Here is a 16,669-nt window from a genome sequence, read left to right as displayed (position 1 = left end):
TGAGGCGTACCAGAGACCCCCACCCCTCGTACGACCCACTTAATTGCTCTCGCATACATACGATTACCTGTACAAAATTTGCAATTGCAGGATGTGGTTGTCGTTCTTCTAGCAAGCTCAGCAGAGATCTAATGCTAGTTTCATTGCAGTTGAACCTTCCGTAAGCGACCGCCCAAAATGTCAAGCCTAAGTGGTCGCTTACGGGAGGTGATCGCTTACGAGAGCTTAGACTATACTTGATCAAAATTTTCCCTCATTAGCATACGGCAATTGCAGAGACACCCCATTGTTTTGACCGTTTTATTCATGTGAAATGCCAATTTCGAGAAAAAAAACGCACTACTTCCCATTGAGAAATTTCGGTCTCATGTAATACCCAGGAATGCGTTAATGTTACAACACCTTATCCAATTAACGCTCTATTCTCTGTCAAGTGGGCCTTTACAGGAGGTCAAAAACAAACGAAAATTTCAAACTTTTAGCTCTGAAAGTGGTCGCGGTCGCATATGAGAGGTGGTCGCTTACAAGAGGCTCCAAATATAGTGATTTGACTTAAAAACGTTTGGTATTTTGGAAATCTGGTCGCTTACGAGAGGTGGTCGCATACAAGAGGTGGTCGCAACCAGAGGTTCGACTGTATTTGAATAAAACGACAAAGTTGGTTCCACAGGTGGCGGAACTTCGAGTAACCGACGTCTACGTGGCTAGCAGCAGAGCTACAATCTTGGACAGAATAAAATAAGAAATAAAACTTCCCCTTCCCCCGAATGAATGATGAGCGGGCGCTAAACCCAAAGCATTGAAATGGGGAGAGGGGTGGTCTTAATTTTTCATTTAAATTGTCCAAGATTGTAGCGTCCCACGCAGACGCTCTTAGGGCATTCCTCTCTCACGCTTGACGAGCCCTAAGAGCGTCTGCGTGAGAGGCTACATGCTACAACTTGCTCAAGTTTCTCAATGAACTTGGCGGTATAAGGTGCTTTTGAAGCCAGGGACACGACTGGGAAGAAGAAGGGCTTGCTCTTCGGCAGCATTCATACGAATCAATGGTCGCACGCGTGTCATATTGCAAGTTAAGTGTGGCATGAAGCACACTGTTGAGACAAAGGAACGAACGTGCCACAGGAAAGCTGCAGTTCGAATGTTTGTTTTCCGTAATAAATATACGCATATTCGTTTGTGACTTCCGCCCGAGCGACTGCGTCATGTCGGGGGCGTTATATCTAGTTGACATGTACATTCTTTGACGTCTGAAAGAACTCTCTAAACTTAGCTTATTTCTAATTGCACTCGCCTAAGGATCGTGCAATCTTGAGAGAATTTTCAGATATCACTCGTAATGTAAATTCTTAATTGAGGGTCGTCCAGGGGTATTCTCGTAATGTGTGATTTGCTGATTTTATTTTCCGTGAAACTTGAATTTAGGAAATTATTCTTCGTGATCCGTGACCTAAAGGTTTTGCGTGACCCGTGAAGAACTTGAATTATTAAACGATATTCGTGATTTGACCACCACTGTTTTGAGACGCGAGTCCCCCGAATAGTTAGAGTCGTCTATCGGCCGTGACTTAGACATGCGATTTGTAATATGGAGCCTTGACTTAGCCTTTTACGATTTTGCTTTCTTCAAACACTCTTTCTAGTGTAAGAACAGGTTATTAAAAAGAGTATCTTACTTACTTATTTTCCTGATTCGGGAAAACGATATTTTTATACATTCCGTGATCCGTGATCCTCATTTTTTTTTTTTTTTTCCGTTTGTGTAGCGTACCAGAGACCCGCACCCCTCGTACGACCCACTTAATTGCTCTCGCATACATACGATTACCTGTACAAAATTTGCAATTGCAGGATGTGGTTGTCGTTCTTCTAGCAAGCTCAGCAGAGATCTAATGCTAGTTTCATTACAGTTGAACCTTACGTTAGCGACCGCCCAAAATGTCAAGCTAAGTGGTCGCTTACGGGAGGTGGTCGCTTACGAGAGCTTAGACTATACTTGGTCAAAATTTTCTCTCATTAGCATATGGCAATTGCAGAGACACCCCATTGTTTTGACCGTTTTATTCATGTGAAATGCCAATTTCGAGAAAAAAACCCACTACTTCCCATTGAGAAATTTCGGTCTCATGTAATACCCAGTAATGCGATAATGTTACAACACCTTCTTATCCAATTAACGCTCTATTCTCTGTCAAGTGGGCCTTTACAGGAGGTCAAAAACAAACGAGAATTTCAAACTTTTAGCTCTGAAAGTGGTCGCGGTCGCATATGAGAGGTGGTCACTTACAAGAGGCTCCAAATATAGTGATTTGACTTAAAAACGTTTGGTATTTTGGAAATCTGGTCGCTTACGAGAGGTGGTCGCTTACGAGAGGTGGTCGCAACCAGAGGTTCGACTGTATTTGAATAAAACGACAAAGTTGGTTCCACAGGTGGCGGAACTTCGAGTAACCGACGTCTACGTGGCTAGCAGCAGAGCTACAATCTTGGACAGAATAAAATAAGAAATAAAACTTCCCCTTCCCCCGAATGAATGATGAACGGGCGCTAAACCCAAAGCATTGAAATGGGGAGAGGGGTGGTCTTAATTTTTCATTTAAATTGTCCAAGATTGTAGCGTCCCACGCAGACGCTCTTAGGGCATTCCTCTCTCACGCTTGACGAGCCCTAAGAGCGTCTGCGTGAGAGGCTACATGCTACAACTTGCTCAAGTTTCTCAATGAACTTGGCGGTATAAGGTGCTTTTGAAGCCAGGGACACGACTGGGAAGAAGAAGGGCTTGCTCTTCGGCAGCATTCATACGAATTAATGGTCGCACGCGTGTCATATTGCAAGTTAAGTGTGGCATGAAGCACACTGTTGAGACAAAGGAACGAACGTGCCACAGGAAAGCTGCAGTTCGAATGTTTGTTTTCCGTAATAAATATACGCATATTCGTTTGTGACTTCCGCCCGAGCGACTGCGTCATGTCGGGGGCGTTATATCTAGTTGACATGTACATTCTTCCACGTCTGAAAGAACTCTCTAAACTTAGCTTATTTCTAATCGCACTCGCCTAAGGCTCGTGCAATCTTGAGAGAATTTCAGATATCACTCGTAATGTAAATTCTTAATTGAGGGTCGTCCAGGGGTATTCTCGTAATGTGTGATTTGCTGATTTTATTTTCCGTGAAACGTGAATTTAGGAAATTATTCTTCGTGATCCGTGACCTAAAGGTTTTGCGTGACCCGTGAAGAACTTGAATTATTAACCGATATTCGTGATTTGACCACCACTGTTTTGAGACGCGAGTCCTCCGAATGGTTAGAGTCGTCTATCGGCCGTGACTTAGACATGCGATTTGTAATATGGAGCCTTGACTTAGCCTTTTACGATTTTGCTTTCTTCAAACACTCTTTCTAGTGTAAGAACAGGTTATTAAAAAGAGTATCTTACTTGCTTATTTTCCGGATTCGGTAAAACGATATTCTTATACATTCCGTGATCCGTGATCCTCATTTTCTTTCTTTTTTTTTCCGTTTGTGTAGCGTACCAGAGACCCCCACGCCCCATACGACCCACTTAATTGCTCTCGCATACATACGATTATCTGTACAAAATTTGCAATTGCAGGATGTGCTTATCGTTCTTCTAGCAAGCTCAGCAGAGATCTAATGTTAGTTTCATTACAGTTGAACCTTACGTTAGCGACCGCCCAAAATGTCAAGCTAAGTGGTCGCTTACGGGAGGTGGTCGCTTATGAGAGCTTAGACTATACTTGATCAAAATTTTCCCTCATTAGCATATGGCAATTGCAGAGACACCCCATTGTTTTGACCGTTTTATTCATGTGAAAAGCCAATTTCGAGAAAAAAAAGCTGCTACATCCCATTGAGAAATTTCGGTCTCATGTAAAACCCAGGAATGCGATAATGTTACAACACCTTCTTATCCAATTAACGCTCTATTCTCTGTCAAGTGGGCCTTTACAGGAGGTCAAAAACAAAAGAAAATTTCAAACTTTTAGTTCTGAAAGTGGTCGCGGTCGCATATGAGAGGTGGTCGCTTACAAGAGGCTCCAAATATAGTGAGTTGACTTAAAAACTTTTGGTGTTTTGGAAAACTGGTCGCTTACGAGAGGTGGTCGCAACCAGAGGTTCGACTGTATTTGAATAAAACGACAAAGTTGGTTCCACAGGTGGCGGAACTTCGAGTAACCGACGTCTACGTGGCTAGCAGCAGAGCTACAATCTTGGACAGAATAAAATAAGAAATAAAACTTCCCCTTCCCCCGAATGAATGATGAACGGGCGCTAAACCCAAAGCATTGAAATGGGGAGAGGGGTGGTCTTAATTAGGGCATTTCTCTCTCACGCGTGACGAGCCCTAACAGCGTCTGCGTGAGAGGCTACATGCTACAGCTTGCTCAAGTTTCTCAATGAACTTGGCAGTATAAGATGCTTTTGAAGGCAGGGACACGACTGGGAAGAAGAAGGGCTTGCTCTTCGGCAGCATTCATACGAATCAATGGTCGCACGCGTGTCATATTGCAAGTTAAGTGTGGCATGAAGCACACTGTTGAGACAAAGGATTGAACGTGTCACAGAAAAGCTACAGTTCGAATATTTGTTTTCCGTAATAAATATGCGCGTATTCGTTTGTGACTTCAGCCCGAGAGACTGCGTCATGTCGGGGGCGTTATATCTAGTTGACATGTACATTCTTTCACGTGTGAAAGAACTCTCTAAACTTAGAGCGAAGGAAGTGCTCCACACAGAGAAACTTGCGTTGGGAAAGACGGGCTTTTCCTGCATCGATTCTTAATTATGAAGGTCTATGGATTGAAGCTTTTTGTATGTTTAATCATTGCTATATATGAAGTCTTTGGAGACACAGGTAAGAGAACTAGCTCTATCATGACAGGGGTTCGACAAGTGTTGATATTTTCTGGCAATTTACTTCCACGCCAGCTGTCTGATATCGATATCGATATCGACGTGCAAACGATGTCAAATGTGTTTCCCTAACTTAAAATAGCACTAATTACGGAATTCCAGTATCAACTAGACTGCGAGCAGTCTTAAGCTGTGTTCACACTAGGCCGAAACGTGATTAGTCTGATCACGAATGTTTCGTTATGAAACGCGTTCACATCAGACAGTGCATTGCGCGAATCATGGTTGAAACATGATTATTCTGACCATGATTGAAACAGCCTCGCGAGGTAGTTTCAATCATGATCAGACCAAACACGTTCAAAATGGCGGATGGATGCGGAGAGGAGGCGAGTGCCCAGAACAACCAAAATTAAGGCTATTATGAGGCCAAATGCCTAGTTGAAATATGGGCCGATGAAGAAATACAACGGCAATTATCAGCGTTGGTTAGAAAGCAGAATATTGAGAACATTGCCGCAAAACTTAATGAAGTGTAAAAAATTTATCCGAGTACCATGAGACGAGTAGAAATTATACAACCATGCGTGAAACGTGTTTAAAACCGACATTTGATGTGAACAATGCAATAACAAACATGCTTAGGCGAAACATATTTCCTTGAAATATGTTAACTCTAATCATGTTTCGGCTTTAATGTCAACGCAGATTAAGTCTAAACAGGCGATAACTTCTAGATAACACGTGAATTTTTAAAAAAGTTATATCGCTGAATTCCTCAAAAGTTTGCATCGTGCCTGTGTAGCGGCGACTGATTTTCATAGTGAGTTAAATCCATAGTGACGACAAATTAAACAAAACGACGAGCTTTTAATTTTGTTCTAACACGAACAAGAAGCTAATTCTCAGAAAGAAATGGTGTTTCGTTTCCGGAAAGGTATTCAAAGTCTGAGAAAGGCCGAGGTTTAATTGATATCTTGTTCATGAGAAGTCCTGGGGTGAGGGGGATATGTACTAATGCGCCGCTTTGCACGGCACTGATCTTCTCAGTTGCCAGAGCCTGGGGTTTTTCGTCCAGGTGAGGTTTAGTACTTAACCTATTGTAAAAAAGAAAGGGTTAATTAATTTAAGTTGACTACACATGAACCAGTTATTACAGTCAACACGCTTCGAAATGTATTTACTTGTGATACTTCACTTTGATTCTGCCCTAGGGGAGGGGGGGGGGGGGGTGCTCTCTTATATCGGCTATATAGGTATGTCCAGCGTCAGAGGGACATGTTTTTTTTTAAGACATGTTAAATTAGTCAGAAGTAGAGTATCGATTTTGGTCATTTTGGTCTCAAACTAGGTATGGTTTTTGCACTCTAGTCTTGAATTAGGTATTTTTTTTAGAAGCTACTTTTTTCATCATTAGCGATAAGACCAGCAACTAAAGCGATTCACAATACCTTTAACATCATTCTGAACTAGAGAACTACGGCAGGTCTGAAACAGGGTATTAATTTAAGGGTCAGGCCATAAATAGGTTAAAAAAATCGCAGACTTTGGTCTTAAATAGGGTAACTGCTTTGGGAAGCGGGCCGCAGAGTCCCGCCAAATTTTCCAGAAATTCAAAGTATTGTGTGTGAGGCTAAATAAAGCTAAGAGGCAAAAGCATTTGACGCATAATTTTTCCATTTCTGTGCCGGGAAGTTCTTGATTCGAATGGATGCAGCACTCTACGTTTCGTTTTCAGTGACGCAGTATATTTTTCTTTTCAAAAAGGACGCCTCACGTGTGACGACAGTTGTGCAATTATTCCTCCACTTTCGCTTGAATATTATGAAACTAAAATACAAATGCTGTCGGCTTTTTCATGGAAATCAGCTCTTGAAATGCCGCGGTATGTCGAAATACAAATTTTCTTATTTTTAAAAGCGCGCTCTAAGAAGTAAAGCTACTGGAATTGTGGTGGAAAATTCGAGAAATTCAACTAAATCTCGAAAATGTTGACACCTACGATATGAAGAAAACCTCATAAAAAAGCCATATTGTGCCTATTTTGCAATATACCAACTTAATTAAATTACAATATGATGGATTAGTTACCTTCCACAATATATTGTATTTGTAGTATCGTCCAAACGCATCAAGTTCGTGTTCTGTTCCCGTAAACAGCCACAGAAAAGGGGCGGGATTGTTATTCCTGACAAGTGTTCTGATTGACCAAAATTATGTCGCCGTATTTGGGATCTTAATCACATTTAAATCAACCACGGATACAGATATCTTCGTTTCATCCCTAGAATACATCGTCTCAGTAAGACTTAGGGACATTTAAGTCACCAATTATTTCTACCTGCATGACATTTTAATTTCCTTTTCTTTCCATGTCACGAAATAAAATTTAGTTTTGAGAAGTTATTTTTGCTGAACATGTTTACCTTGTGAATTACAAGCGTTTACCCTGATAACATTCATGCTCACTATGTCAATAAATCACTCTGAAACGGAAAACAGTACCATTTCTTTGTTGAACTAAACAAAACTAACTGCTTCCATCGGCTTAAAATATCGCATTGGTGGAGACAAATCGCGTGGTGTGGCGGTGACTGTACTTCGAAAATATATTTCTTTTTCGTTATCACTATCAAGTCCAGTTCGCAGTTTTCTTGTGTAAGATAATACTGAGAAACGAGAGTTTCACTTAAATGTTGCAAATGACACATTTTGCTGCTATGCACCGAGTTTTGGCTGAAATTTTGCCGCCCTATTTACATATTTACATGTTATATATACAATTACGAACTTTACTCTGATTGGATATTACAAATCAATATGTAGATAGTTCACCCCTGATCGTCAGCATTCGGGAGTTAAAGTACTACAAGGGAATAGGCCATCACTAGAAAGATAAAGGTATAAATTTAAATAAATAAGGTAATATTGATTATTAGGTATCACCATAGGTGAGTTGTCATTAATTTTATTGAAGACTGTTTACAGATATCAAATTTACTGTCAAGAGGGTTGCTGCAATATCTAAGCCAGTTACATAATAAAGCCAGCAACTGAAAATTCAACAGTTGGTCCCAAATAGACACCTTGTCAATGGTGGCAATTCCACTGAAGTTCTGAACACGCTTTGTCACGACTGCAAAGAAATGTTGTTACGTGGAATAAGAATAATCAATTTGCATACAGGATGTAGGTTCTTTCGTTGATTGCCAGCTTTAGGATGATGCAAAATGTGGTAAAATGTTACTTCAAATGCAGTAAAAACAGTATAAAGAACGTATTGTTCATATAGTTTGCATGCTTCTTTTGGTACATGTAGATCCTTGTGATGTTGAAAGTATACATGTATGTTGATGATTGACTAGTAGTTTGCATGATCATTTAGTAGTTTGCATGATCATGGATAGAAGAGTGCATCCATGTTTGTTTCTGGATTCAATATTAATCTTCAAGTGGCTGTTAGCATACAGTTGTATAAAGCGTTGTGTAATAGAGCTTCCAACGACTCAAGTGAAAAGCATACAGAACAGGTTTATCTGCTGGAACTTGATAAAAAGTCAAATGCTACATGACAAACATCAAAATTATGTCTAAAGGAGTGTTCCACATTGCTCGGTGTGCTTCACTCTGGTTTACTAGGTTCTTATGCTCACATCACCCGGTACAGATGTCTCTCATTGTAGGTGTTATAATTGTTTTGTCAAACCCAATACTACTTTGATCGGTTGGATCTGTTTTAAAATACAAAAAGATAGTAACATATTTTTTATCATACTATTCACAGTGGGAAGTTAAGTAATTAAATGTTATTTGAAGAACACAATGCAACAGTTATCAGCTCTTTTAGGAGAATTTCTTCTACACACATGCATTCACTGTAATCACATTCCTGGTCGTGTTGAACTTGTTGCATATCAGCTTGAAAACCACAAATCAAGACATGTGCAGTACACCTTTCATTTTGAAAAGACCAGTCCATGTTTATGAGCAAGACAAATATAATAGGTTTTTAAGCTCCTCAATACTGACCAAAGTGCATCTCGCAAATGAAAGGGGTATCCCATGCAAATCCTCGAAGTTAAATTTAAAATATGTCAAAGGTGTGTTCTGACGTCTTCAAAACTGTAACAAACAACAATTGTAGTAACAATGATGTAATATATCAAGCATGAAAGACCATGGTTAACCACATTTCCAAATATAGAGAAGAGTGTTTAAAATATAACACACAGCTGAGAATTCTTGACAAAATTTGAGGTGTTGGAAATGTGATGGAATGTGGTCTTCCGTGTTTGACACACGATATACACAAGTACACCTATCTTCTCAATTGAAACTAAAACTAAGGAGAAAAAGGCGACTTAAAATCACAACATCTATGCCAAATAAGATCAGATATCAACACCATCACAGTTATGATTTACATTGTTTAAACTTGATGAGTTATTGATGTGTTTGAGAAAATTATTTCAAAATGATTCAGCAAGTAAATTTTAAAAAGACATATACTGGGCATTGTTTGATGTCAAGAGTAAAATATAATGAACAATATATTAAATTGCATTACGTTGCATTGAATGTGTATTCTGGCAAAAACCGAAACTATTCCTGGAATATTAGTTAACCTCATTGTAACAGTTAACGGCAAATACACATTTTTTTTGTACAGAATTAATAACTTGTAGAACTGTATAGGCTCGATCCACTAAGCATATTCTGAGTACAGTGTCGTCTATTTGATTGTAAATTTTAACAATAATCAAGTGAACATAATTTGCAACACACTGCTTACCAACGTTCACCAAAGTGTGATTCTGTCAGCTCCTTTGTTGTCAAGTAAAACACACTTGGCTAAGACATGGCAAGAATTCATCCCCGTTGAACATGTGATAAGGCATCCTTCGCTTCCTCGACCGGTATTGTTCAATTGATGTCCCCATACTCGCGGTTAATATTGTCATGTAGTTAACTAACAGTAACAGTAGAGTCCAGTAACTGACACTCGTTTGGGTAAAGATGAGTGAAGGTGAGTGCTTGCGAAAGCGAATACTTCTCCCATGCAGTCCACACTGAACACGAGCCGAGCCTGGATGAGTTAATGGCTTGCGTAAGCAAAACAAATGTTGTATCGCCGAAGAAATTTTCTCACGAAGATCTAAGTGAAATAACAAATAGTACACAGTTCTCGAGGGCAGTGCGGGAAGAAAGATAATGTATAACAAAAACGAGGCAAAGCAATTTAGAAATGAAAAAAAACTTACCTTGAAAACTGCAACCAACTCGAGAAGGTAAGCTGGGCAAATATATTACATGTACTCAAAACGGTGATGGACAAAACACTGACCGCCAGTCCATGGACTACCCAAATGGACTACCCTAAAACGGACTTACCTTCAAAATAATATTCCAAATAAGTACTATTTAATGTTCTTAGCTGCTAGTGTACTTAAATTACACATAGCTTCCGCTTATGATCATCCTGTACAGCCTCTAACCACCATTTTGAATAATTATACTTTAAATAAACAACTGCTGAACACAAAATGGTGCGAAAAGCGTAAACACAAACCAAATTTCATCATTTAATTGTCAATGGCTGTTATCAATCAGAGGTACCAATCAGTATTAGGATCATACAAGTGTAAATATAATAACTTGAAAAGCGATTGAGATGTGAGTGAAGAACCCAGTCTAATATTTGATTTAGAAATGGCACATTACTAAATGTAAATGTCACACGATGATTTTCAGTTTTATTCCATGCGATTCAGTCAGCCACTACATATGCACAAGCTAAAAGATTACATGATAGGAGATGGCAAGAATAATAGCTGAATAGTAAACCTTCCAGGAACGATGACAAATTAACAAGGTAGTCAGAACATTCAGTTCCTTTTCATCTATTAATAGTCCTTAATTGTTCCCAATTCAGGCAATTCAGGCAAACAGCCTGAATCTGAATGTTTACAATGCATTTGAGAAAAACACTGGTTGCTGGCGTTATTATAATTATCATATTATGCTGGCGTTATTATATTATTTTTAGGGTTAGTCCATTTTATGGTAGTCCATTTGGGTAGTCCATGGACTGGGAGTCAGTGTTTTGTCCATCACCACTCAAAACAGCTATGGCCGCCGTATCGAACGCTCACGTCATATAAGCCTACTCAGTTCCTTCCAGAAGACCTCGCGATTCGTGACACGTAGACAAATAAATTGCGCTGACGGTTGCATAGTGGAGGCTGAAGCCCCCACAACAATTAATAGTACGTCGCATTATACTGACGCTTACACTCTGAGCTTGTGGTATTAAGGAAATGAAACTGCATGTGTAATCATGCAGGGTCAACTTTGACTCAGCCTAAAGCCGTGGCCGAACGGCACATTATAGTCGATGATAGTTGATTCTCCTCTAAATATCATCGACTACCATTCATTTGGCCAAACGACCAGAAAAAGGGCGTGATAGTTGACGATAGTTCACCGGCAGTGACGCAGGCAATGTCCAGCGAGCATCTTGTGCCAGGTTTCTTCCGTGTGAAAATATCAGATAGCATCGCTTGAGGCAGGCTTTAAAAAAAAAAAGTTTCTCTTGACAAAACAGGGCGGCAGCTTGTTTAATTTTGATCGATCTGCTGGAGGAATGCACAGAAGAGGTCTGGAGTGCCTTGGTGGAAGAGGGGACGGACAAGAGAATGGACATGATGTAGAGACAAAAGCGGGATGTGTACGTCTCGCGAGGCTCGCGGAGAACTTGTTTGTTTCCACCTTGATATTTAGGTTAACTGAGCAGTTTGAAATTGTTTGTTTGCCCGAGAAACTATTAACTCGCCGCGATCCGAGAAAAGTTTTGATGTGTCACTTTGTCAGATTTTTGAATGAATATTTTCGCGCGGTTTATCGCGCTTTTCACAAAAGTCTCAATGTTATAAAAGAAATGGTAAGCGTGCAGTGTGCAACTATCGAGTTATATATGCACTTGGGAGGTTTCCTAAGCACTCAAGAGGCTAGAGTCGCACTCGGCTATCGTCTCGTGCGACTCTTACGCTTCTTTTGTGCTTAGCAACCTCCCGCGTGCATCCATAACTCGATAGTTGAACGCTGCACGCTTACCATTTCTTAATTCCTGAGAAATCAAATGATTATGCTGAGGAAAATTGGGTGATAATGATGGGACATTTCTGTATAGATCTATATTGTAAATCAGTGTGAGTCATCCCTGTACCTCAGACATTAAAGTACAAAAGTAATAGCCAGTAACTGTGGTCATTTTGCAAATGTTGATCATTATAGATACTAATTTAGCCTTGGCAGGGTAAAATCATTATTAATCATGAGCAAAGCTTAGTCCTTGAATTTTTTTTTTTGTCTTTGCAAAGTCCTTGAATTTTGTCTGTGTGAAGTTGTACGAACCAGTAAATAATTGTATCTTATGCACCAGCTTGAGGAGACAAAATAAAACATACATGTAAAGAAACTGATCAAAATCAAGACCTAATTACAAGCATTTATATTTGATTGATTAGTATGCGTAATCAAATGGTGACGAGTGAAATTAGGAAATAATTTCACGCACGTTTTGTCAAAATTCTGGCAACCATTTTACGCTCACAACCGTAACTTTTTTATTGGTTTCTTCTATCGCCAGAAAACCGAGAACATTAAGAAGAATATAGTTTCAGTTTAAAGCACACATTATTGCTAAAGTTCGTAATTTTCTGAGTTTCTTCTCAAAAAAGACCTTTCGAGTTCTTCGTGCTTGTTCATAATGTTTCAAAATTAAGGCAACTGTCAAATCTTTCTTAAATGATTGGCTCTAATTCGTCATGAACTGATGAATGAAATGACAACGGCGCTCGTTGAAATGAGCTGAAACTAAAATTTTGCACGAGGCCCTGTTAAGTTTTGACAGTTTGTTTTGAAGTGAAATTATCACTAAAAATTTACTTTATGGTCTAAGAAAACTTGCCTGAATGAAAGTCAAGCGAAAATGCACAAAGTTGAAAAACCTTCAGAGCTGGCAAGGAGCATGGTTGCGGACAAATTATACATAGCGGTTTGTTGTGCACGAAGCGTTAGCCTGCCCGGCATGTCCTTGGTTTATCACCACATTACAGTTGTGGAAATTGTAAACGTGGCCACTGAGTTTGGACCTCCCTTGGTCTTCAGCTTTCTGACCACCGTTTTCCGGACTGAGTGGTTAGATAATCAGTTTTAGGGACCCAGGTTCGTAATCGGTTCCGTCTTGTTTACACACGAAGGCGTAAAACCGCTCGAGTACTTCAGTCATCCAACTGCTCAGGAAGATTCATCTCTACGTTTCTCTCAAGTCTATTTTCGTCTCACCACTTCTCAAAAACCCTCACCCAGTTAATTGTGCCCTTTCACGTATTTAAGTTTTCTGCCGCTTCTTTTAATTCCGTAACTTCTTCAATGGTCACCGTCTTAAATCTCGACGCCATCTTGGCACTGATCGAGATAAAAGCGATGTTGCCATAGCAATTTTGTAATTTCACATGTGAAATTATGAATTAACACTGAAATTTCGCGCTAAAATTAAGGAGAAATTTGTCACCCATGATATTATTATAATTATGGTGACAGGACTGAGCAGAGCCCAATTCAGTCTATAATTCAACTTCAACTTCAACTTTATTGCTTCCATCACCTATTACAATATATACTATAAATCGCCTAATATTACTATTTTGTTGATACAAAACAAGTGATGAGGGAGTCTATAAAAAAGCAAAAAAAATGCTTGAAATTATAGATCCCTAATTTGACATTTATCAACTAACTGATAATAATTATCAAACTTGAAACAACTCGAAATATCTTATGAAATAATCAACGAAGCTTTGGTAAGTAACTGGTTTAGACTTTTATTTTTGTAAAATATGTTGGTGTCATCAGCAAATAATGTGAAGGAAAACACATTTGAGGAAACACTTATGTCATTGATGTATATCAAGAATAGGAGTGGCCCAAGTACTGACCCCTGTGGAACCCCACATATTATGTCTGACATTTCTGAGTCTACTCCTTTGAATTGTACATACTGTTTTCTGTTAGATAAGTAGTTCTTAAACCATAAGTGTGGTATACCTCTGATTCCACAATGTTCAAGTTTGTTCAAAAGAATTGTGTGGTTAACTGTATCAAAGGCTTTTGCGAGGTCTAAAAAGATACCTATACAGTATTCGCCATTGTCAATTGCAGAATGTATTTTTTCTACAAAATCTAGAATTGCCATTGCAGTAGAGTGTTTGCCTGAAGGCATACTGGTTTTTGTTTAAGATGTTAAAATTAGTTAACTAATCTATAAGTCGATTGTATACAACTTTCTCTAAAATCTTTGAAAATGAAGGTAAGATTGATACTGGCCTGAAGTTTTTGTAAATGTTATTATCTCCAGATTTAAAAAGCGGTATGACTTTAGCTATTTTCATTTTGTCAGGCACAATGCCTTTTGTTAGGGACAAGTTTATAATTTCACTCAAAGGTTTAGAAATTAGTGTAATAACGTTTTTTTTTTACCAGAGCTGTACTTAATAGTTCATCTGAACCATAACTTGATATATTTTTAAGCTTCATTGTAATAGATTCAACTTCGCCTGGTGTTGTGTCCTTAAAAAATAAACTGCTGATATAATTTCCTTGCAAGAAAGATTTATAGTTAACATCCACTTCAGAGATTTTCTTTGCAAGATTTGATCCTATGTTTGAAAAATATCTGCAAAACTTATTTGCTATAATGTTATAATCTGTATCCTTGGTATTGTTGTCTGAAAAATGTGTTGGATAGTTATTTTTACCTTTAGATTTGTTAAGAAGGGAATTTATTATTTTCCAGGTTTCTTTCATGTTGTTTTCAGATTCTTTTATTTTCTTTTCAATATAATGCTTTTTGGAGAGTCTTAAAAGGTGATTTAATTTATTTCTATATGTAGCAAATTTCTTTTTGTTTGTAATATTGGGAGACTTAATATAAGATTTATAAAGTAAATTCTTTCTTTTAATTGATTTAAGTATGCCTTTAGTAACCCAGGGCTTAATACTTTTGGATTTGATAAAGTTATTATATGTTAGGATCTTCATTATTTTTACTTTTCTCCAATCAGTACAATCTAAATTGTTGATGAAACTTTCCACAGAATGTTTATCATATTTTCTTATATGTTTTACTTCTTACTTTTTTACTATTTTTTTAATACTTAGTTTATGGATATGAAAGATAGGAATATGATCAGATATATCAGCATAAAGTAATCCATTAATGCAAGCAGCCTTCTCATCAAAAAGATTGGTAAAAATATTATCTGATATTTTAAGTGATTAACAGAATTAGACGATCACATAGGGGGAGTTCTATTTGTTAATCATGAGTATATTGTGCAATAGACCAACTTCGATATATTAAAATTCAGCCTTAAACAATAGAACTCAGTACGAGGTTCTGGGGAATAAACCCCACAAACTCTGTAGTTATTCCCCAGAGCCTCGTACTGAGGTCTATTGTTTTAGGCTGAATTTTAATTATCGAAATTGGTCAAATTGACAAATGTTATTGGTTATGTGTACGTTTTGGTGGGGTGCAAAAAAATATGCAAAGTGTTTCTAGTCAATTTATCTGCTTTTAATATTACCCTTTTTCCTCTTCAGAAATTCTTGTCAATGAGCCTCAATCTGGTTCTGGACTGTGGAACTGGAATATCATAACAGACACACAAGGTGCAGGGGTGAGGGGTATATCTGTCATGATATAAAAAAAGTGTGAAGTGTGACGTAGTGTAGAGGAGACCAATAACAGTCCTTAAGAGCTAAATGAGTCTATGAGTTTATGACTGAAATATTATTGAGTCCTTCAAGTACTGTATGTATCATGTTCCAATTGAGGAATATTGTGAGCTTAAAATAAATAATAATAATTATTATAATTTAATAATTTATAAATATATGATTTACTGCAGTGTATTGTTTCTTGTCAGGAGTGTCTGATTTGGGTCAACGGGTCATATATCTGTTTTCAGAATTGTAGCTCAAACGATTTAATTATAATTAAAACACAAGCTCTCTGCACTAATTTCATTGGTACTATTTTTTCTCTATTCTTTTTTCATTATTTTTAATAGTGGATTCACCCTTCAATTGTAAGCCCGAGGTACAAAGTTTGCGATATTAGTGATTTGATCACAAGGGAACCAAGGAACTGGTTACGAACAGACTTCATTGATGTCAGGAATGCTAAACGGCTGGATATTGAAATACATTACATCCTCCTAAACTGCCCTAAAACAGAGATTAGTCAATTCTGCAAAGCATACTTAACTCTTTATTCCTATCATGCAAATACCAAAGAACCTCTTCCTGACCCCACTAAAGGGATGTTTCAGAAAGAAGCAGTCATAACGCCGGAAAGTTTGCCTCCTCAGGGAAAAATTAAAACAGACGTATTTTATAGTTCTGTGGTTACCAGAGCTCGGGGTATATATCTGGCATTCTTAGACCAAGGAGTCTGCATAACATTGACGAAAGTTGTCATTAGCTACAGATACTGCCCCGAGATAGGCAGTACCTTAATGACATTCCCAAGGACAGTTGCCCCAGCAAATGACTCAAATCTAAGCGACCAAGATGGAAAATGTACAGATGTGAATTCGGTCAATAAAGTCAAGTTATCCGGTGTGTGTCTCAGTAATGGAGAATGGAACATGACAGATGATCTGGCGTGCTTTTGCAAGGCTGGTTACGAGCTTGTCAATGGAACTATCGCTTCGCTGGAATGCAAAG

The 16,669-nt window shown here is 38.4% G+C and overlaps 1 protein-coding gene across 1 annotated transcript in view; it reads left to right on the top strand.

Moving 5' to 3' along the window:
• The first annotated feature begins 4,681 nt into the window (after window positions 1-4,681).
• Window positions 4,682-16,669, top strand: part of LOC110047748 (uncharacterized) — a 28,692-nt gene continuing 16,704 nt past the window's right edge. The window contains exons 1-3 of the mRNA XM_089282324.1: window positions 4,682-4,877; window positions 15,542-15,618; window positions 16,012-16,669. Of these exons, the coding sequence (XP_089138450.1) occupies window positions 4,808-4,877; window positions 15,542-15,618; window positions 16,012-16,669 (805 nt within the window). The 5' untranslated portion in view covers window positions 4,682-4,807. The remainder of the gene's footprint in view (window positions 4,878-15,541; window positions 15,619-16,011) is intronic.

This window comes from Orbicella faveolata, unplaced genomic scaffold, assembly GCF_042242905.1.
Source record: "Orbicella faveolata isolate gen_17 unplaced genomic scaffold, um_ofav_v1 contig_12, whole genome shotgun sequence".
NCBI lineage: Eukaryota > Metazoa > Cnidaria > Anthozoa > Scleractinia > Merulinidae > Orbicella > Orbicella faveolata.
The sequence above is the reverse complement of the archived record's forward strand: the minus strand, read 5'-3'. Positions and strand labels throughout refer to the sequence as shown.